Source organism: Trichechus manatus, unplaced genomic scaffold (assembly GCF_000243295.1).
Source record: "Trichechus manatus latirostris isolate Lorelei unplaced genomic scaffold, TriManLat1.0 scaffold00170, whole genome shotgun sequence".
Lineage (NCBI taxonomy): Eukaryota > Metazoa > Chordata > Mammalia > Sirenia > Trichechidae > Trichechus > Trichechus manatus.
In genome coordinates this window covers 1333269-1355993 of record NW_004444106.1, presented here as the reverse complement: position 1 = coordinate 1355993, position 22725 = coordinate 1333269, and the positions used below count along the sequence as shown (strand labels likewise).

Sequence of the window (22725 nt, the reverse complement as noted above, 5' to 3'; positions counted from 1 at the left end):
CTGCAGGGAGCTTGGAAGCCTGGAAAGGGAGGGATACATGTCCGTTTAACAGGAGGTGCCAAGCGTTCAGCCAAAGGGAACTACCATGGCCTCTCACTTTAAGGACGCGCATACACTCTGTGACACTGGGGTAGGGTGGGGACAGTAACAGGTTGAACTTGGCGAAAAACCAGGCTCCCAAACTAAGAGAAACTGACGGCAATTTTACACAGACTGGAAAATCAGGAATAGGAGGAGGATATGGAATTACCTCCATGAATAACTGTCTCCTTTGCACGAGACCAGAAGAACTGAATGGTGTCCAGCTACCACAACTGAATATTTTGATCAAAGATTCTACAGAAGAATTCTGATCAGAAGGGGGAAAATGCAGAACAGAATTTCAAATGCTCATGGCATCCAGATTTTTCTGGAGCCATGGCAGCTGGATGAACCCCTGAAACTACTGCCCTGAGATAATCTTTAAACCTTAAACCAAAAACATCCCCTGCTTTAAACCAAACAATAGTTTAGCTTAGCTAGTAAAGCATGTCTGCCTTGAACACTGTGCTCCTTTAAGAACTACCTATATGAGATCAAATTGACAACATCAACTGGAAAGATTAGATAGGAAACTTAGGAGGCAGTTAGTCTATATTAATGGGAAAGGAACAATTTGGAAAAGGAGGGTGAGAATGGTTGCACAACTTGAAGAATGTAATCAATGTCACTGTAGAAATCATTGAATTGGTGTATGTTCTGCTGTGTATATTCTCAACAACAAAAAATAAAATAAAAATTTTTTTGCACAGACTGATCCTGAGAAGACTGTATTGTTGATTCAAAAGCAAGTGTGTGTGTGTGTGTGTGTGTGTGTGTGTGTGTGTTGTGTGGGAGGTAAGCATTAAAGGCAATGAAGTCCACAATTTTGCCTGCTGTAAAATCTCATTTTTGTGGACTAAATAGGAAAACAAGGTTATTGGGTCATTTCATGAAAAAATGCTTTTTTTTTGTCCAGGAAGACAAAAATTTCCAATTTACTCTCAGACTTTCACAACCAGGATGTGAAACAAAATGATCCTCTGTTCCTTGCCTGCCCTTTCTTTCTGAGTAAATACAGAAACAAGCTTGCAACAAAGATCTGAGGAATGTTTCATGGGCAACATGCCCTGTCTTTTATCATCATTTGCATTTCACAGGAGCAGGCTTTTGGTACAGAAGTGACACACAGAAGCAAGATCCTGGTGAGGTGATGGGAGTCTGCAGCCTGGGCCCACAGCTGAGTGAACGACACTCTTGCAAACAGGACAGGGCATGGCTTAGCAACTTGACTTTGACCTGCCACCCTCAATAATCTTGCTTGAACGTATACTATGGAGATGGTCAAATCACTCACCCTAATGATAAAAGCGATGCCCTTGGAAGAAAGTCCAAATCCCCAACCCCAGGCCTATGATCCACTGCCTGATCTGGCCCTCCCATCCCCTCCTTCTACTCTCCCCTTGCTCACACCACACCTGCATTCCACTCTTTGAACAAGCCCAGCCTCATGCCATTTGCAGTTGCTGCTCCCTCGGCCTGGAGTGCTTTTCCCATTGCTTGCTGCCAAGCTGGCTCCTTCTTGATCGGGTTTCAGCTGAAATGTCATACCTGAGAGACACTCTACCCTACCTAATGCATCCCATCTCCCTTTCATTGATAGAACTTACTGACACCTGAAATGACCTCATTTATTTCTTGGTTTATTCTTTCTTATCTGTCTCCCCCTCATAATGTAAACTGCTTAAGAACAGGGGCCTTGTCAGTTTTGCTCATTTCTGTATCTCTGGTGCCTGGGACAGAGCCTGAGGCTCAATAGTAGGTGTACAACAAAGACTGGGATACACTACTGCCGTTCAAAGGATTTCGGAAATGAAATAATTTGAGAATGGGGATTTAAAATGACCTAGTTGTTACCTTGTCAGCTGTTGTATAGCCACAGACTTGGAGCTACAGCTCCACAGGGCAGTTAGCTGTCCAGTGCACACAGGCCGAACGTCAGCTCTGCTGCCCGCCTGCCCTTACCTCCTCGTCCCTAGCCAACCTGTCACCCCTTATAGGAAGCCTTCCAGATAGTCTCCCTCTTTTGTGCCTGCTGTTCTTTGCCCCCTTTGCTGTGCTCCCTCTCCTGGTTCAGGGACTAGGTATTGTTGACCCCCTGGACATCGGATGCCTAGCGGAGTGTGTAGCACATGGTCTGTGGCTCCTTAACATGTGTTAAATGAGTGCAAGAAGGAAGGGACACGGGCGCGTGAAGGAAGGAGTTAACAGCTGTCTAAACGTGCCTGAGAGCTGCTGTAGCACTGAGCCCACCGTCCTTCAGGAGCTCCAAGCACAGGGCCGAGGCTGGTGCCTACCTGTGGATGATCCCCAGAAGCATTCTTTGACTTGATATTCACATCCCCGCATGGCTCAAAATCTTCAGAATAGTCCAGGGGAGGCTCAATGTGGAGCCGTGGGCCAGCTTCTGTTCTGATTTGCACAGATTTCTAGACATAAAAATTAAACCATTTCAGATTGGGTGGAATGAATGCCTGTATTCCTCCGAGGGACAAGGGCTGGCACTTCAGGGGTTGACCACAAGAATTAGCTTTGGGGGATGGTGATTCGATTGGCAGTCTATCTGTGTAGAACACAGCCGTGTTAGGATGAACAACGGCCCAACATCCACCTCAAACGGATCATGCCACCACTGCTCACAAGTCCTTACTGGTCCCCACTGGCCAAAGTATGTTCCATAGAATTTTCTAAATAACTTTTTATTTTGAAATAATTTATCTGTAGAATTTTAGTAGGTGTTTCTTGTTATTGTTAGCTGCTGTGGAGTCGGCCCCCAACTCATGGCGACCCCATGCACAACGAAATGTAATGCTGCCTGGTCCTGCGCCATCCCCATGATATGTTGTGAATCGGACCATTGTGATCCATAGTTTTCATTGGCTGATTTACCTCCACCAAAGGGTTCTGTGATCAAATAACTTTGGCAAACTTTGTTTTTTTTTTTTCCTCTAGGACTTCTCAGGGTCTTTGTGTGAGTGTGTGCACGTGCGTGCATGCACACACGCACGCAGTAGATATCCTAAGATGAAAATAGCATGGAACGTGGAACATTTCCCAAACTTTTTGGACAGTGGAAACCTTATATGGTGGAACACCTCTTCGTTCTAGCACTCCTTAGGTCATTCTTTGGGAAACACACTCTTTTGCTTGGTGTGGCAGACTGCAGGTTGTTCCCCAATGTCCATTCTCCCCTGCTTATCTTGTATTGTATCCAGATGTGCACACAGCATTCCCAGCCTCCCTTGCAGCTAGGTGGGACCATGTGGACACATTCTGGCCACTGAGGTGTGGGTGGAGGGAAGACACGTGTGCATCTTCAAGGCTTTGCCCTTAAAGGGAAGGGAACGGCCTCCCCTTGCCCTGCTCCCCTTCCTGCTGGCTGAAGTGTGGAGATGGTGGTGAGCTGTTTAGGACTGTGAGAAGGAAGACAACATCTGGAAGGTGGTGGAACAACAAAATAGTGCCTGGGTCCCTTCATGGCCTCTTGGAACAGGATGACTATCCACCACCAAACTGTTGTGTCAGGAAGAGATCGGCTTTCACGTTGTTCATCTGGCTCTCTCTGGTGTAGCTGTCAAACCTGTACTCTAACCAATACACCTGGCATGTGAAGTGGGAAAGATGGCCTCAACCTATCTTTCCTACTTTGGGTCCTGCAAGTCCAATCACACACCTGACAATCAGACCAAAAAGAATTGCTTCCTGTGCGCCAAGTATCTGCAGTTTTGCCAGCCCAGCCTCCTTTCCCGTCCTTCAGGAAACATCTCCCTAGTTTTCCTCTTGGTCCAGTTTCCCTCCCCCAACTCTCAGTCCATGTGGGGCCCAAGGGTGGCAACAGGATCCAGGACTGGACACAGTCAGCCCATCCCACCTCCTCAGAACACACCTGGCCAGTTGGTGCAGGGGTGGGAATGGACCAAAGACAAGTTCATGTGACTAGCCTAGGAATCTGCTAGAACTGGGGGACGGCGTTTTCTTTCTGCAAGGGTGCTTAGCTAACAGGACGGATACCAGGAGTTGCTGGGGCCCAGTCTGTCCCTAACACAGAGATGAACAGAGCTGAAGCAGATCTCCTGATGAGTTTGTTCAGAACCCCTGGATCCAGCTGTGCCTGAGGCTAGATGCTGCTGAAACTTTCTTTTTTGCTTATGTCAATGTGAGTAAGATTTCTGTGATTTATGAGAGTCCTGACACCTCATATGTGCCCTAAACTCCCTACTGTGTGCTTTTGCTCGTTCTGTTCTCCCAGCATTTGCCATCTTCCAAATCTTTTCCGTGTAGCCAAATCCCACCTAGCTGTGGAGACTCAGCTCAAGTGTCACCTCCTCCAGGAAAACTTCCTTGGGTTCCCTACTTCCTCTCAATCCCCCATGACCTTTACTGGTACCTCTCTGTGGCAGAGACACTGCACTCTGCGTATCCAGTATCTACCACTGTCCTCTCCATTGTCAATAACAGGCCCGACTCTGTTGAGGTGGCAACACATCCTGTAAAGATGCTCACGTCACAGGAGGCCGTTGCAGCTAGGATGGCCACATGGTCCAAGCCTGCCCAGCGTGAGTGGTTAGAAGTCTACAGGTGGAGCTTCTGAGAAAGCTGCTGTCTTCCTGGTAATCAGGACAGACTTAGCAGACGTAGGACTAACAGCCTTTGCCCTTCTACCCTTCTCCCTAACTAAAATGTGGATGGGATGTTTAGGAATAGAGTAGCCATCTTGTGAGAATAAGCAAGCAAGCTACATGCTGGGATGGCCAAATGGGAAAACAGAAGGAGTCTGGGTCCCTGGTGGCATCATTCACCCACCCCACCAGCCTGGCTGGCTGTCTGCCTCCAAATGCCTTGTATGTGTCAAGGAGAAAACAGAAACACACACACAAAAACCAAATACCCCATCTGGTAAAGCCTCGGTGGGCCACTTTGTTACATGCAGCTGAACTCAATCGTGGTTGATAACCCTCCTTAGGGCACTTGTCACTTTTTTGGTTGTGTTAGAGTTGCTCACACAAGGTGTGAGAGTCTGGGCTCTAAACTCAGGCAGACCAGGTTGGATTCCTGAACTCCGATGCTTATTCCGTGTGTGACCTTGGGCAAGTCACCTTCTCGGCATCACTGAGACGACACCTAGTGAAGGAGGTCGAGCCCCTGGCTTTGGCACACAGCACAGTGGGGTTGCACCTATTTGCCCTACATGACATCAGCTCTACCCATGTGGCCAAACTTCCCCCCAATATGGCCCCAAAGAGCAAGCCACCTCTGTCATCTGCTACTCAACCACAGAAACTGCAGCCTGTACCAGTGCTGGAGTTAAAGCTGGTTGTGGTGGACTTGGCGGGCAGGACCAGGCTAGGGTGAGGAAAGCGAGGCACCCAGAGAGCAAAATGCAAAAGGAAGCCCTCACTCTCAGGGGCTGACCCTGCACTTGCATGAATCTGAGAACGCATGCCGCCTTGAATTTTGCACCCTGGGCATCTCGCTTTCCTCACTCTCGCCCAGCCCTTGTTGCTCTTTGGGGCTCTCAGTATATTAAGGTTAACCCATTTCTGACCCATGTTCACACTGGCCCCCCATCGGGGCTTTTACACTGTGTGCCGTGTCACTTCATGTGGACTGAGCGCTGCTCCAAGGGCTTCAGGTGCATTTGCTCCTTTGGTCCTTACAGCAACCCCAGGAGGCCGGTGCCACCACCATGCCCATGTCACAGGTGGGAAACCAAGCTGCAAGGGTGTGAGTCACCTGCTCAAGACCACACAGCTAGGGAGAAGATGTGAGCCACAGCAATGTGGCTTCAGAAAGCCTGGTGGCACAGTGGTAAAAACACTTGACTGCTAACCAAAAAGGTTGGCAGTTCAAATCTAGCAGCCGCTCCATGGGAGAAAGATGTGGTATTCTGCTTTCGTAAAGATTACAGCCTTGTGATCACCCTGACAAGGAACACAACTCCTGATGAAGCAGCAGAAAGATGGGGTGCAGAACTCCAATTCTAGTAAAAAGACCAGACTTAATGGTCTGACTGAGACTGGAGGAACCCCAGAAAGCACAGCCCCCAGATTCTGTCAACCCAGAACTGAAACCATTCCCAAGGCCAACTCTTCAAAGATTGGACTGGACTGTGGGACATAAAATGATACTCGTGAAGAGTGTGCTTCTTAGATCAAGTAGATACATGAGACTAAATGGGCAGCTTCTGTCCAGAGGTGAGACGAGAAGGCAGACAGCGTTAGGAGCTGGTTGAATGGACATGGGAAATCAGGGGTGGAAAGGAGGAGTGTGCTGTCGCAGTACAGGGAGGGCAATTAGGATCACATAACAATGTATGTATAAATTTTTGTATGAGAGACTAACTTGAAACGTAAACTTTCACTTAAACTAAACCCTGTGGGGTAGTTCTACTCTGTCCTACAGGGTCACTAGGAGTCAGAATCTACTAGATGGCAACGGGTTTGGTTTTGGTTTAGTGTGGCTCCAGAGGCCTTACTCTAAACCAGCGATAAGCCAAGGTTTCCTGTAAAGGGCCAGAGAGTAAATATTGTAGCTTTGCAAGCCATATGGTCTGTGTCGTAACTACTCAACTCTGCCATCATAGCACAAAAGCAGTCACGAATAATGCATAAACGAATAAGCATGGCTGTGTTCCAATAACACATTATTTACTAAAACAGGCTGCAGCTGGATTTGGCCCACGGGCCATCCTTTGCCAATCCTTGCTCTAAACCACCATGCTCTACTGCCCTCAACAGGCATGCGAGAAACAAATGTGACAGCCTGAGCTACAGGGTCTTCGGGGAGAATTAAGGAAAAAAAAAACAAAAAAAAACCCAAACCCACTGCCGTGGAGTTGGTTCTGATTCACAGAGGCAAGGGCTGGGCCGTAGACCATTCAAGAAAATAAGCATGGAAAAAGAGAAAGCGATGGTCTGAGAAGAGGCGGCTAGGGAGTCACCCTGTCAGAGAACAGGGGGGAGGGACAGGTGCACAAGGAGGGTGTTCACAGGACATGTTTCCTCCTAAAGGAGATGCCAGTCACTTCAAGATGTCCCACCAGACTCCGAGCATGCCCTGCTGTCCCAGGGACCGCGCACCCCTCTCCATCATCCCCACCACCTGGCTTCCTTGCCCGCCTGACCACCGCCTACTTGCACGGGGGCTCTGGCTCTGAGTGCCCATTGCTTTCTCCAGGCTTTGTCATGTTGCTCTCAGAGCATCTGTCAGCAGTGGGTCCTTGGAGGGAAAACGCTACCTGGAATACACAAAACCTGGGATTCCAGACCAGGAGATTCCTGGAGGCTTTCCTGCCTCTGGCCAGGATGAAGCTGTAAAGGCTTTGAAGGTGCTCGTTGAGATGACGGATTCTCCATGAAATCCTGGGGGAGAGTACACCCCTCCCTCGTCCCAAGGAACCACTCAATAAGGTCCAAATGCTAGAAGCCTTGTAGGTGGGAGGAACAGTGTAGGAGAGGCGGATGGAGGCAGTGCAGAGGGAGGACTGCCGGACTGGCTCAGGGCTGGGGTGCAACCTGGCCCCTTGATGGGTCTCTTCCTTCATCTAGAAAGGGAGGAGCCTGGATTAGGGCCTCAGCACTCCACATGCAGGTTCACGGACAGCAACACTGGCCTCACTGGGAAACATGCAGAATCTCAGGGCCCACCCGAGATCTACTGAATCAGAGTCTGCATTTTAACAAGACCCAAGTGATTTACATGCACATTCACATTTGAGAAGCACCAGATCAGGAGATCTGTGAGGTCTGTGAGGGCGTTGTAGATGTTTCTGCCTGTCATCCTGCATGCATTCCCTGTCTTTCAGTAAAAGCGCCCTAGTTTTCTTTTGGGAAGTTTCTGCACACACCCCCAGCCACTGCCACCCTCACCCTAATCCAAATGGTTCATATGGAACTGACTTGCTCCAGCGGTGGATGGGGCACGTGACCCAGGCCTAGCCAATCAGAGCCACGGTGACTGGTTTAGGGAAGATGAAGAGATGCAATAGAGAGATGGCAATGTAAGCTGGGAGCTGTGGGCTACCCACCACACAGGGCAATATGGGGAAAAGCAGAGCTGAGAGATGGAGAAGGAGTCCTGCTACAGTGTCTGAGCACCTGGATACAGCCACGCCTAAAGTGGGAATCTTCCACTGGCCAGTAAGAGAATTGGTACTAACAGACTTCTGCTTTCAATCATGAAGAGGAGAAAGAGCTCTAGCATTCAGGGAAGAAAGGCAGGTGTATCTGTCTCTTCCTTATGTGGCTTTCCCATCCCCCTTTACCCCAGTAGTATCCCTCTCCCCTCCCCCAGGAGGCTGAGCTCAATGGTTTGCCTCTCCAAGGTGTCAGGAGAGAGGTTTGCAGTAAGCATTTAGGCACTTAATTGGCAAGTCCTTACTAAGCACTGACTGCATACAAGGTTCTGGAAACATGGCAAGATATTAAAAAAATTAAAAAACTATGCCCTGGCTTCAAGGAGTTCACATAACGTGTTCATAAAGCAACCTGTGACAAAATTAATGCGGTCCAGAAAGTTTCTAACTGCTGAGTGGGTGCTGGGAGGGGAGGGGGGAGGGGGTTGGAATAAATAGCCCTCCATCTGGCCTGCTCTCCCGCCCCCAGCCCAAGGAGGCTCCTTTGCCACCACCGGGATGAGCTTTGAGAGCAACCCTCCCACACGAGAACTCCCACCTCCCGACCAGGCACACAGGGCTGCAGGCTCCAACCCAGCCCCCAGGAAGCGTGGGCCCTGCTCCCTGCTCCGGCCTCCCACCTTCCCGCCCTTGCATGGGAGTGATGCCAGTGCTCCTGGCTGCCTCCCCTGCTGGCACACTGCTTCACCGAAAGTGGCGGTTTCTAATTGGCTGCTCTTCCCTGCCTACTTGAAGTGCCCAGGCCCCCGTAGGCTCTTGCAGTACAAATCATATGCCGGGACAGGGTTTGAAATCTCCCACATCCAAGCACCTATGTTCTGTCTGCCATCCCAAGGCCAGCTTGTTCCACACTCAGCCCACACACAGCCCAGCGTCATGCCCAGAGTTATTCGTGTCTATCTTCTGCCCCTCTTAGCATGGTGCTCTGAGAGGTGTGCATGAAAGCTTACCGTCAATTAGAAAAAAGCAAGTCTGGGGGCTGCCCTGTGTGGTTGTACAGATTGTGCCATAGGTAACTGGCTCCCTCTAGAGGTAGGATGGTTCTGAAAACACTGACAAACGCAGGTTTGGGGTGGGGAGTAACCCAGTTGCTATCGAGTTGATCCCAACTCATCGTGACCCCATATGTGGCAGAGTAAAACTGTGCCCCACAGGCTTTTCAGTGGCTGATTTTTTGGAAGTAGATCACCAGGCCTTTCTTCTGAGGCCCCTCTGGGTAGACTCAAACCACCAACCTTTCGGTTGGCAGCCACAAGTGTTAACCATGGACCCTGGGTAGAGAGTAGGTCTACCTTATTTGCTATGTTCTTCTCAGGTTTGTCTGGTCTCTTACAACAACAGCACCTGACAATCTGACAGTCTGCACCACGCAAGGGCACTGCAGAGGCCGATGCTTTACAGGTTGTTTCGCTTATTATCCTCACTGCAGGGGTTTTCAAAACTCAGACAGAGGAAAGGGCCTCAAACACTTCACATTTTCACATGTGAGCTTTCACTGTGAAGGTGCTCAGGCGAGCTCAGCTGCCTAGCCCACAACAGGAAACCGGATGTGGCAGCTGAGTGAGAGCAAAGCCTTTGTTTTAGTAATTGCAATGAGCTGGCTTTCCAGACCTTTAAGGAAAGCCCTCCCCACAGTAAATTGCTGGAAGGCCAATCCCTTCTCCACCAATTTAATGCTAAGAGCCGGTGATGTTCATCAAATCTGACAGCATTTTGGTAAGCAACGGCTCTTCTGATTAGGCCGCTGTCCACCCAAGTATTCCAAGGCTGAGGAAACCATAAATCTTAATCCACTGGGAGCAGCAGAAAGATCTAAGGCTAGAAGGGGGGGCGGGGGGCGGACACCACAAACAAGAGCCCGTATATCACCACCAGCCACATTCTACAGTGACGGCAATTCGGAAGCCCACACAGCCCAGCCGCCATCAGCCTTGCCGAACCCCCAGAATCGTACAGTCTTGGGGAGGGGGCACCTTACAGGGTGAGTGCACCAGCCTCCCAGCCAACATCTGCATGGCTCTGTGACCTTGAGGCCAAGGTGCGCTCGGGTCTGTGCTCCGAGGCAGCCCCTTCAATCAGGACAGTGTTACCCAAAAGAGCTTCCTAACTGTTGGCAGGAGTATAAGAAGGAGAAGCCCTGAAGGCACAGTGATTACAGCACTCGGCTGCTTACCGAAAGGCCAGCAGTTCGAACCCACCAGCCGTTCCTCGGGACAAAGATGTGGCAATCTGCTCTTGTAAAGATTACAGTCTTGGAAACCGTAGGGGACAGTTCTACCTGTCCTATAGGGTCACTATGACTCGGAATCAACTCAACAGCAATGGGTTCTTATAAGAAGGGAAGCTGACTCTATCAGAAGAGGTAAATGGGCTTGGTGAGTGGAAATGGGATGTGAGACTCCAGTGATGTCGGGGAGCCATTGGGAACACCGGCAGATAACGAGGAGGAGAACGCAGAGGATGAGAGCAGAGGACATGGTGCTGTGACTACAGGTCCACTGTGAACGCTGGGCTCTTGCTGACCTGGCTGTGGCCTCACTGCATAGCCTCGCCTGTCTCTCCTGGTGGGCGCTGCTGTAGGGGAGGAACTCCAGGGCTGCGAGAGGGCTATGGTCTCTCTCCTGAGGGGTGGCTTTTGTGAACTGGCCACTGCCACCCACTGGCAGCACTGCTGCCATGACCACGCTGCCTGGCCCTGGCTGCCTCAGGGTGGGTGGTACACACCCAAAAGGGTCAGGAGAGAGACTATCCTCTCCATCCCACAGACCCAAATCAGTCTCCATGTACTTTCACCAGGGAGAGACTTTCTACCTAGCTCAACTTCTTGGGGCCAAAGGAAACAAGTCCAACCCTGCTTCCTCATGACAATAACAGCATTAATAGTATAGGTGGCACACCAAGTCTATTTACCATCCTACCTGCAGCCTCCTCGACCAGAAGCTACAGGACCCACCTTTGGCCCACCTCTAGCCACAGCTGACTGAGGCAGGAGTAGGCGTCTCAGCCAGGACTAGGAAATACATGGCCGACCAGTCAAAGACTAGCCAAGAGACCCAGACTGCCTCTCTGGCAAGATTCCAACAAACGAACACTGAGGGAATGAGATCGCTAGCAATGGGAAAGGAAGCCAGAAACCTGTGAAACGGAGAAGGCCTGTGGGCCAGGTGAGAGCTGAAGGCAGGAGGAAGCAGAGCCTGGGAAGCAGCGGAAGGCAGAGAGCAGAGATGTGGAGGGTGGAGGCTGGGCAGGGTGGTAGAGCGAAAAACACGGAGAGGCCTACAGGGAAACCCCTGCCTCACAGCTGCCCGCCTGGGCCTGCTGGCAGCCACTCTGGCCCCCTACCGGCTGTCCGCCATGCAGCAGCTCAGGGTGTTTACAAAACGTAAATCCAAATATGTAACTCTCCTATTTAAAACCCTCCAGGGGATTCCTTACATTCTGAGGAAAATCAAAACTCCTTCCCATGGGATGCCATGCCATCAGGCCCCTCTGGCCTCTGTGATCCTGTCCCCACCACTGTGTGATCAGTCCCATCCTGTCCCCACCACTGTGTGACTTGGCCCCTCCAGCCTCTGTGACCCCAGCCCCCACCATGTGACCTGGCCCCTCCAGCCTCTGCGACCCTGGCCGCCACCACTCACCCTCTCCACCACTGTGCACTGGCTACACCAACTTCCTTTCAGCCTGTCCCTGCTGTCATTACTCCTGTCTCAGGCCCTCTGCCTGGAAGTCTGTCCCCCCAGATCTTCCCATGGCTGGCTCTGTCTCAGTACTCAGGTTGCAGTGTGCACGCGGCCCCTGAGACAGAGTAACTCTTCCCAACACTGTCTACCTCGGCTTGCTGCTTTATCTCCTTCATAGCACCTGTGTCCAAAATTACCTCAATTATTTGCTTGCTTGCTTCTGATCCTCTGCCTCCTCCTCCTCCCCCACTGTAAAAGTGGGCTCCAGGAGAACAGGGCCTGGCCAGCCTCATGCACTGCTCTGATCCCAGTCCCATGAGTGTCCAAAACTTAGAGGTGTTCAATAGACAGTCACGGAATGAACAGACTGCACGGGTGAATGAACACACCAGAGTGAGGAGCCCAGGGGAGGTCTCCGGGCTGACCACCCTCAGCATCTGCCCCTCCACTGATCACAACCAGGGTCGCTTCCAAGGAGCGACTGCTTCCTCTGTGCCCGGCACTGCTTGGAACACTCTATAAACACTGGCTCATTCTATCCTCATTACCTACGATCATCAACCCCACTATACAGATGAGCAAACAGAGGCACTGAAACATTAAGCAACTTATGCAAGACCATACAACAATAGTAAGTGGTGCAGCCAAGGCTTTGAACCTAGGCTGCTGTGTTCCGGAGTCTGTGCTCTTAACCATTTCTCTGTACTTGTCTGTCTGCTGCCTCCAGATGCCCCTAGCTGAAGCGACGGCCCTGCAGATGGAACACCTGTGACATGTATGGTGTGGCACATTCTTTCCCAGCAGCCCTGGAAGGTTTTATTGACAATGAAACCAAAGATCAGAGAGGTGACAATGCCAAGTGCGGGGCACACCACTAGTAAGCAGTTTGTCTGACACTCCAAAGCCCAATCCCTTCCATTCCCCAAGAGCCACAAACTCAAACGCCCTCACGAGACAGGATGGAAAGGAGCCATGGGAAGCCACCTGGGTGTAAGAGAAGGAGTAGGCCAATTGTGATAATAAACTGCAACTGACACTCGGTCTCAGCACTGGGGCTCAAAAGGGAGTGGTAGGGACTGCGGCAAACAAGAGGGCTGGTGCCCTGCCTAAAGGGGACAGCTGCTAATTGGCTCCCACTGGAGGCTGCCTTGTGGGAGGGCAGCCCAGTGTGGGAGTACAGCTTTCCATGTTTCCAGGGAAGTAGAAATCTAGATTTTTTTAATATAAAATCTTGTGAGAATTTAAATATTGGAAAATAACAAAAAAAAAAAAAAAACTTTTTAAACTGTAAGAGTAAAAAAAATTATCTGGGGCAAATCTGACACACAGGCTTCTAATTTTTAACTTTCGGATGCCACTAGGCCAGTCTTCCCTATGTTTGAAAACAGTTTCTGCATTCTCCTCCCACATTAGGCAGTCCCCATAGCTTCACAGCAGGGTCTTCACAGCAGGAACTGAGCTTTATTCAATTTTTTTTGGTTTTTGTTTTTAATTCCAGAGCCTAGGGCAGTGCCTGACCCACTGTAGATGCCAATGAATGTTAAGTTAATGGATGACTTCTTTCACAAAATGGATTCTAGTCCCCTCACTAGCCATGCCCTGCTTGCCCCATTCTGAACTCGCTCGTTTGTCTGTATCTGCGAAGGGGTGGTCCCCAAAGGACCATATGGGGGTGGAGCACAGTCGCTGTGGTGGGTGCAGTGCGTCGGCCCTCAGCACCCACTCCACTCTCCTTCTGCTGTGCCTTTGTGTTCAAGAGAGGCCGGAAGCCACACACTGCTCTCCCCAGACCCCCTTTCAGCTTGGGCTCTGGATGTGACTTAGGTTCAGTCCATCAGGTGGTCATGCAAGAGGCAGGGAAAGCAGAAGTGAGGTGAGGAGAGGTGGGAGCCACGTGTTGCTGTTTCTGTGGCAAGCACAGCCGTGGAGGCAATGCGTTTTTCAACAATGTCCCACACTGGCTAGACAGGCTATGGACAGGGTCATTGTTTACCATGTGGATCTGGTGGGCACAGAAAGATCCTGAAGCCTACAGTTATGGCAGTGGCTTCCTGTGTCCTGGATCACAGCTAAAGGATCCCCCACCTTCCCGACAGTGTCATGGGGAGCAGCTTTCCTGGTAGGCCAGTGCTAAGATGCTTTCTGGCGCCCACTCCTGGAGCCCCAGCTCAGCCCCCACTCCTCACGCCATCCCAGTGATTTTATAAGCACCTGACTGCCTGTATTAAATTCCTTTCTGCTTAAAATAGCAGTAAGTAGTGGTCTCTATTGCTAAGATTGACTGACCCCTGACTGACAGTGCAGAAGACAATTACAGCCCCCATGGCATCAGGAAGCCAGGGAATTAGCCATGATTAGGCCCCGTGAAGTGCGGGGCCACAGGGCGAGACTGGGAGGGATGCTAATTAATCTTAGGCCACATCTTTTAAGCTGCACAGACTCTAGGGCTAGCCATCAAGTCACAATCTAAGACACAAATATGGCTCCTGAAAACAGAAGGCACTCAAACCACTGGAAGGACTGTCTGAAGTTAGAAGCAGTGAAAGACCTCATTAAGGAGAAATTAACATTCATTGCTGGGGACAAAGGGAAGCCTCCAGGCTGTCTGCCCTGCAGACCTGGCTCATTAGCCCCAGAGGAGGTGGCAGGAGTTAGCTGGCAGGACAAGCTTCCCCATTTCATCACAGACCTGCAAATGCTGCCCCAGTGGGACGTGGAAAGACCACTGGGCTTGGACTCACACGTCCAGGGTACAGATCCCACCTACTCCCTCCCTCCAGGCCCTTAGTAGCTACGTGACACTGAGCAAGTTGCCTTACCTCTCTGGGTCTCATTTCTTCAGCAATACAATGAGGACGCTTACAGACCTACAGGGTGATTATAAAGCTGGACAGACAAAGCGTATGAAAGCGTCTACACAGACCCCTATGTTTGATAATGGGTAAAGTGTTATCAGGGAGCGGTTTCCAACCCTGGTGAACACAAGGGCTTAAACCTCACCTTGCGCCAATTATGGCAGAATCTCTGGGGGTGGGACCTGAGCACCCAGATTTTTAAAACCTCCCAGGTGATTCCAATGTGCAGTGGGGTTGAGATCCACTGGTCCGAGGTGAGGTCTGAGTGCGAGGCAAGGTGTATGTGGGCAAGAACACTGAACTTGAAGTAAAACACCTGGCTTGAGTCTTGGTTCTGCCACTTCTTAGCTCTTGACGTTGGAAAAGTCATTTGATTTTTCTGGGCATCTGTCTCCTCAACCCCTTAAAGGAAAGACAACGCCGGCATCTGTCCTATGGGGCTGCTGTGAGGGCAAAGGCCAGGAGTCACGTGAGAGCTCAGCCCACGCCTGGCCCCTGGTAGGTACTCAAAAATGTAAGCTGCCCACCTCAGCAGCAGCAGCAGCTCTCTGGGGCAGGGCTTTGTCTTAGAGACCACTGCATCCCTGGCATCTAAGACTCTGCTGGGCACACAGTAGGTGCTCAATTAAAAAAAGTCACTGTATGCCTGAGTCATCATGACAGGGCTATGAGTCTGGCCTTGTTCCACTCCCGAGTGGGCTGGGGCAGCCACCATCCAGAGGGAGGGCCATGTAGCAGGGAGGGCTGGTGGGTGAGGGGTCCTCAGCTCTCCAGAGGCCCGCTCCACACGCAGAGAGGGCGCCACTGAAGTGCCCAGCCAGATCCACCTGCTGCCTGTGGGGATTTTAAATGCGCTCATTATGTTTCTATCACACTGCTTGGTCTACAGCATGAGCTGGGACCACAGGCTTGACCCCGCCCTGGGTTTCCAGACCTGGTGCCATCCTCGGCGCTGGACTTTGCTGGGGGCTGTCCGGGAGCCGCGTCTTAAGGCTTCTTCAGCTTCTCTAAACAGGGCTCTTCGTCTGTAATCTACACCTGAGATGAGGGAAGGAGAGTTGGTGAGGCAACGGAGACAAGCTCGCAGTGATGGAGAGTTTCCTAAGTACATCTAAAACGCATGTCAGTGAGCCCAGAGGCTGTGTGCATGAGCACGCTCACTGCAGCACTGGTTGCAACAGCAAAACATTAGAAAACAAGCTAAATGCCCAGTAGAAAAGGGGATGGCTTAATAGTGACAGGACATCCATGCCATGGAATAAGATGTATAATGATGTATGGCCAAATTAGGCAGATCTGTATATACAAGGAACAATCTCCAAGATACAGAAGGTATAAAACAGTGTGCAGAAAAGACCAGCATTTGTGTAAGAAGCGGGGGGTAGATATATTTGTTGAATGACTGAATGAATGTACTGATGGGGCCCAGGTACAAAGAACAAGAAAAGGCCTGATTCTCCTAACCAGTAGCAGATATGCCTGTCTTCCTCCACTAGAAAAGCTAGGGGAGCCCTCCGGTTTCCCTCTTTGCCCTGGGGACTAGGAAGCTCACGCTAAATTCCAAGCTTAACTTGCAGTGGCTCTCCTAAGGGAAGGCTTTGGGATACCACTTTCTTCTTTTACCTCCTTGTTGTTGTTAGTTTGTTTTTGTCTTTTACTACTTGTGGATCTTTTACTATGCTTGGGGTCTTAGCGTACTCATGAGGCAATGAATTAGAACAACACAAATCAAGATTGTTGCGTGCCAGGCACTTTACATTTCTTATGTCATTCAGGCTTCCTGGGAGCCTGCAAGGCAGGCATAATTATGCCCATTTTATAGAAGAGGAAACTGAGGGTAAGAAAAGTCCCAACTGCCTGAGGTCTCAAAGTAGAAAGTGATGGAACAGGGTTCGAACCCAGCTCTGCCTCATGCTAAATCCCCTCCTTCTCTGTAGCACGCTGGCCTCTCAAGTGACTTCCCCACAGTAACATGTCCAAATTGGAACCTGACTCCATATGCCCTGCCATTCAACCACTAACCACTTTTGTTGCCTACAGTGGCCCAGACACTGGGCTGGGTGCTTTTCTATTATACTTCGCCAGCGTTCTGCGCTTTTATTATAGATCACAGAAATCCGTTGAAGTACACATGGTGTGGATTAACTAAATGAAAAAATGAGCATGAAGCCACCTGTCACACTGGGGTTAGGTACTGAAGTTAACCAACACATATAAAGTGAAAATCAGGTATCATCCAAATTACCCTAGGAAATACCTTAAATTACTGGCACTTGAGATCTAGGAAACATGAAAGCCAGGAATTTAGTGCTCTGGCCTTCTTTGCCCTGGGATAGTGGAGGCCAAGACTAGTTTGAAAAAGAATTTAAAAAAAGGACCTTTCTCTCTCTTTCTCACACTCATGCTGTCTGTCCTTCTGGCCAAGCAGGTGTTGCTGTTCTCAGCTGTACAACAAGATCAGACCGTTCTGATTCATAAGGTTTTCACTGGCTGGTTTTTGGAAGTAGATTGCCAGGCCTTTCTTCCTAGTCTGTCTTAGTCTGGAAGCTCTGCTGAAACCTGTTCAGCATCCTAGCAACACTCAAGTCTATAGTTAACTTGTCTACGTTAACAAGTTATCTGCTGGAAAGCGCCAACGCGTGGGGTGTGGCTCTGCACCCTGAATCAACTGACAGTACTGTTGCTCGGCCTGGACAGGCCTGCGCTCGCTCACCGTGTGTCCCCTCGGTGTGCGAGGCACTTCTGGAGAAGTCAGAGTGGATGGCTTTGCGTGGCCACGTCTTCAGCTCAGAATTGGCCCCATTGACGTAGACAGAGAACCCTTGCTCCAAGTGTTCCAGCCTCAACTGCACAGGGTCCTTGGTTTTCAAATGCTTTAATATCCTGGAAGAGAAAGGATCGCTTGCCCCTCATCATAGAAGAGTCTGGGCCACCCCCCAGCACGGAGCGAACTGCTGCCCTGATGGCGAAGCGTCTCTAATCAGTGGCAGGGTGGCATGGGCCCAGCTGTTTGTCTACAAACAGCCTCTACAAGGCCCATTACACACATGGTGAAGCAGCAGTGAGGGGAAGGGAGGCTGCTGCGGGCCCTGTGGGGCGTTCCCCCTCTGGGGCTGAGGCTGGAAGCCACATTAGCAAACACGAACACACACTATCTTGCCCTGTCGAGGCACGTGTGTACACAGCTGCCACACAGCCTGGATCTTCTGAGATGATCCCAGTCTCCTGTGATTTCACTCTGTGCGGATAGTGGCACTTTATTCAATATGTAACAAAATGTGGTTTAGGGTCTAAGCCTTCATGAGAGAGATTTCATGTAACACATCTACAAATCAGAAAACACCTTTCGGTAGACCGCACCGACTGATTTTTGCTTCAGAAAATACGTGTGTGTGTGTCCTCGAACACTCACCCTTTATATCTCAAATGCCACAATTTCTTATTCTGATGCAGTTAAAAAAGACAGCAATGCAGACCTTTGTTTAAGATGAAGGATGTGACCATCCTAGCACCCTTGGGCTAAAAGGGTCTTGGCATGAGCACGGCCTGGCCTCTAGTTCAGCTTTCACAAAAGCCTCACCTCACACCTCAGGCTTGGCTTTTACCCACTCCTGACACGGTAAGCCATGCACAGTGCCCCAGTGTCCTCTCCAGCCTGCTCCAGAACCACCTCCACTTGACGCCAAACTCCTCAGTATCTTGCAAACACCTCTATGTGCCCCCACATCAACCGGATTTATCACCACGTGAGAAGAATACAGACAACCAGCCAACATGGTAACACGTGTACATTCTCTGTGGTGATTAAATACCAGTCAAATTAGCAAAATGTAAAGTTTTTAAAATTAAAAAAAAAATAGTTATTACATAAAAGATGTACACTATGTGACAAGCTCTGTTCTAAATACTTTACATATATTAAGACAGCAATCTTCACAACAACCCCATGGGGTAATTATGTTTATTATTCCCATTTGATGAGGAAACTAAGGCACAGAGAGGTTAAGTGACTTGTGGCAGGACTGGGATGCAAACTGAGGCAATTTGGCTCCAGAGTCTTCACCACAACACAAGGAATACAACTTGTAAAACTAGAAAGATGATGTTGAAACTGGCAAACTCAGACACTGCTAGTAAACTCACAGAGCCTTCTCGGAAGGAATATGAAAATAAAGAAAACGTCACGTTTAGTCTTTGCCCAGTAAACATATTCCAGCAAATTGTTGCTGAGCAGAAACTCTGGGCAAGAAGATGTTCAGTGTTTAGTCATGACAAAACCTTGAAAGCAACTGTTACGGACTGAATTGTGTCCCCCAAAAATGTGTATCAATTTGGCTAGGCCGTGATTCCCTGTGCTGTGTGGTTGTCCACCATTTTGTGATCTGATGTGATCATCGTATGCATTGTAAATCCTAACCTCATGTTAACGAGGCAGGATTAGAGGTAGTTATGTTAATGAGGCAGGACTCTATCTACAGGATTAGGTTGTATGTTGAGTCAACCTCTTCAGATATAAAAGAGAACTGAGCAGAGAAGGAAGGAACCTCGTACCACAAAGAAAGAAGTACTGGGAGGGGAGTGCATCTTTTAGACCTGGGGTCCCTGTGCTGAGAAGCTCCTAGACCAGGGGAAGACTGATGCCAAGACCTTCCCCCAGAGCCAACAGAGAGAGAAAGCCTTCCCCTGGAGCTGGGACCCTGAATTTGGACTTCCAGACTCCTAGACTGTGAAAGAATAAACTTCTGTTTGTTAAAGCCATCCACTGGTGGTATTTCTGTTATAGCAGCACTAGATGACTAAGATAGCAACTGAAATGTCCAACACTAGGGAAGCGGAAGCTGGAATATTATGCAGCCGCTATAATTGTGAAGACTCTCAAAACACGAAGGGAGAAAGGTAAAGTAGAATAAAAACAGTACATACATGGTCAGTGCAAAGCTGGAAGAAAGTATTTGTTTGTGGACCCAGAGTGGACAGTGATAAATGTAAAAATTAAGCCAGTTGTTGAATTAGGGTGGTGGCATTGTGGGCCATTTCTCTGTTTTTTAATGTTTTAGCTGCTGATACATCCATCTTTTCAACAGCTGTGGCAGGAACATTTATTACAGACTGCTTATCTCTTGCCAGCCTCTGAAGCCTGAGAGATACCTGATCGTTGGGCAACAGCATAAAACAAAGGAAAACACAAGTAACTAAGCGACAGTCTCCAAACACAGCAATAGCTGTGCTGCCAAAGCAAACAATCAAGAATGCTATGGGCACCAGCAGCCTCCAGAGAGGGAGTGGGGGGACCAGGCCATGGGAGGGCCGTGTAGCAGAGCAGGTCAGGAATCTCATCTCCCAGGCAGAGCACCTGCCTCAACTTCCCTCCTGGAGACCACCCTGTGTCCTGATGCTACATTCATCTGGAACCTGGGGCTGGCACTCCATGCGGACCTCTCTTTAAGCAGAATGATTTATGAAAATGTGGATTTATAGAACTGATAAATGAGGAGATAATTATTCAGACTGTGAAAGGCGTCGCTAAAGGAGTGCCCTACTGCAGCTGAGCGTGCACTGGTAATATTCATGTTTTTTCTCAATTGATAGTCTACTTTGCATAAAAAGCCACACTCTATTCTCTTGCCCTGTTTTATTTTTCCATAGCGTACTTATCACCACCTGATACCGGATTATGGATTTATCTGTGTATTTGTCTCGTCTCCCTCCCTGGAATCTAAGCTCAGTGCAAGGAACTGTGTGGAGGGCTCTCCATCCCCATTCTTGAACAAGTGGCCTCAAGGACCTTGAGGCCTCACAGGGGAGGGAGGGCATGGATGGGAATCCTAACACTCATAACAACTGCTCATGTGATGCGCATCCAGAGCTTCCAACTGGCTCATTTGGGTTGGAAACCCTGCTGAGAATTTGCATTTCTAACACAAGTTCCCAGACGATGCTAACGCTTCTGGTTAGGGACCAATTCTGAGAACACTGGTAGTAGAGGAGTGGTTCTCAAAATTTATTACATGTAAGAAGTACCTGAGGATCTTGTTAAAATGTAGATTCTGATTCAGTATATCTGGCGTGGAAATGCAAATTCTCAGCAGGGGTTCTAACTGGTTTGAAGTCCTGTGCCCATCACATGCATTGCTTCCATTTTGTCCCTGCAGTGACCTTTGGGGGGAAACACTGAATAGCTTTTGTGCACAGATGAGGACATGGAGGCACAGTGAGGCTCAGGGTACAGAGTGTCATAAGGGTGTGTGACGGGGACACAACACAGCTGCACGCTGAGGTGGTCGGGATGATGCTCCTCTCGGGGGGAGGACTTAGCTGAGCACAAGGGGTAGGTGTGTGGGTTGCTTACGGGACGTTGGCCTAATTGTGACTGGGTTTATGACTGGCTGATCACTGGTTTCTGTGGTTGCAGCTGTGTGATTGTGGGCCAGCCATATGGCTCCTCTAAACCTCAGTTTCCCCAAGTGTCAACTGAGGGGTTCTCTAAGGGTCAGGCATTTAGGGATTATCTGGATGTTAGCTCAGGGAGAAAGCATTTTTAATATTAAAATGATGAGGAGGAGGAGCAGGAGAAAAGCTGACTTGGGTGATGGGCTTACTGTGGGCCTTCAGGTACCTCATCTCACCTAATCCTTCAGCAGCCTCGGCGTTAGGTCCACCATCGGCCCATGTTATACATGAACTTGCCCAAGGTCAGAAAGCCAAGGACACAGCCGAGCCAGGATTTAAATTCCAGTTCATGGGGCTCCAGAGCCTGTGCTCTCACCCACTCCTCCCTGCTGTCTCCCACGTCTAACACCAGACATCACAAAACAGGGCCTCTGAGCAAGGAGAGTCCAGAGGAGGGAGCAATCGCTCCCAGCTGGAGGCTTCCTGGAGGTGGTGGTGTTTGAGCCCAGCCTTGAAGGATAGAGGGGTGGTGGGCAGTGGTCGACACAGGGCAGCCCATGGGGCCGGGTATTTGTCCTCCAGGGTATCACCTCAGCAGAGCAGAGATCTCAACTCCCACCCATGTGTGTCGAGGGGGCGGTATATGGAGGATGCAGCTCAGTTCCTCAGGCTCTGCCATTCTCCCAGCTTGCATGACCTTGGCAAGTCACCACACCTCCCGGGGCCTGTTTCCTCTTCTGTCAAAAAGAGTAAGGATGCCCACACCTCAGGGGGTTGTTGTGAGGATGACCCATGGTTAAAGCGAACTCTGAGCTGGGTTAAAGCTCCTGCTAGACTGGCTTGTATAAGGCCCCCAGTGGATGCCAGTTCTCTCCTCCCTTCTGTCAGCCTGAATCTCCTTGTGGAGCACTGGGTTCACTCTTTCATGGGCATGTTTTCCTCAAATGACCTTTTTCAAGGAACAAATGATAATACCGTCACTGAATTCTTAGTGAACAAATCTGTGTTCACCCTCCACAGTTCAATTCTCTGCCGTCATCTCCTCAGATACAAGGGCCCTAATCTTTTCAGTCGCTCCTCACATCTCAGCCCTTTGATCACTCTGGTTGCTGTCTGGTGAGCCTTGTTGGGTGTGATTTCATCTTTCATGATGATGAGTGACCAGAATCACCAAGAGTCTGCTGGGCGTGGCAGCATTGTGTGCTTGTGCAGTGATGAAATCGGGCTGCCAGACTTCCAGAGTCTCCTCCCTCTCCCCGACCCCTTCTCCTGGAGAACGTGATCACTTTTTACCTTCTGACATAGTTACAGGTGGCTCTGAGCTCACCCCGTCACTAGCCAAGGAGTTCCTCAAGGGCAAGGGCTGTGTGGTGGATACTCGTTCTTTCTGCCTGCCCAGCAGCACTCCCTCATCTTCCAAAAATATTCCCTCAAATTTCCTTTCGGGACCTGTTCCACTCTTTCTCTTACTCCATGTGGTTTGGGTAGAACTGACTCTGTCTCTCAACTTCAGGGGTGGCAAGGGGTGGTCAGTCAGATGATGCCACTTCACCACACACGGTGATTGACTGGCTCACGGATGGGA

The 22725-nt window shown here is 49.8% G+C and overlaps 1 protein-coding gene across 1 annotated transcript in view; it reads right to left on the bottom strand.

Annotated features, from left to right (window-relative positions):
• KATNIP (katanin interacting protein) overlaps window positions 1-22725 on the bottom strand; it is a 196359-nt gene that overhangs the window by 118004 nt on the left and 55630 nt on the right. The window contains exons 4-6 of the mRNA XM_023741008.1: window positions 17464-17633; window positions 15685-15788; window positions 2376-2507 (exon numbers count right to left, since the gene is read on the bottom strand). Coding sequence (XP_023596776.1) covers window positions 2376-2507; window positions 15685-15788; window positions 17464-17633 — 406 coding nt within the window. The remainder of the gene's footprint in view (window positions 1-2375; window positions 2508-15684; window positions 15789-17463; window positions 17634-22725) is intronic.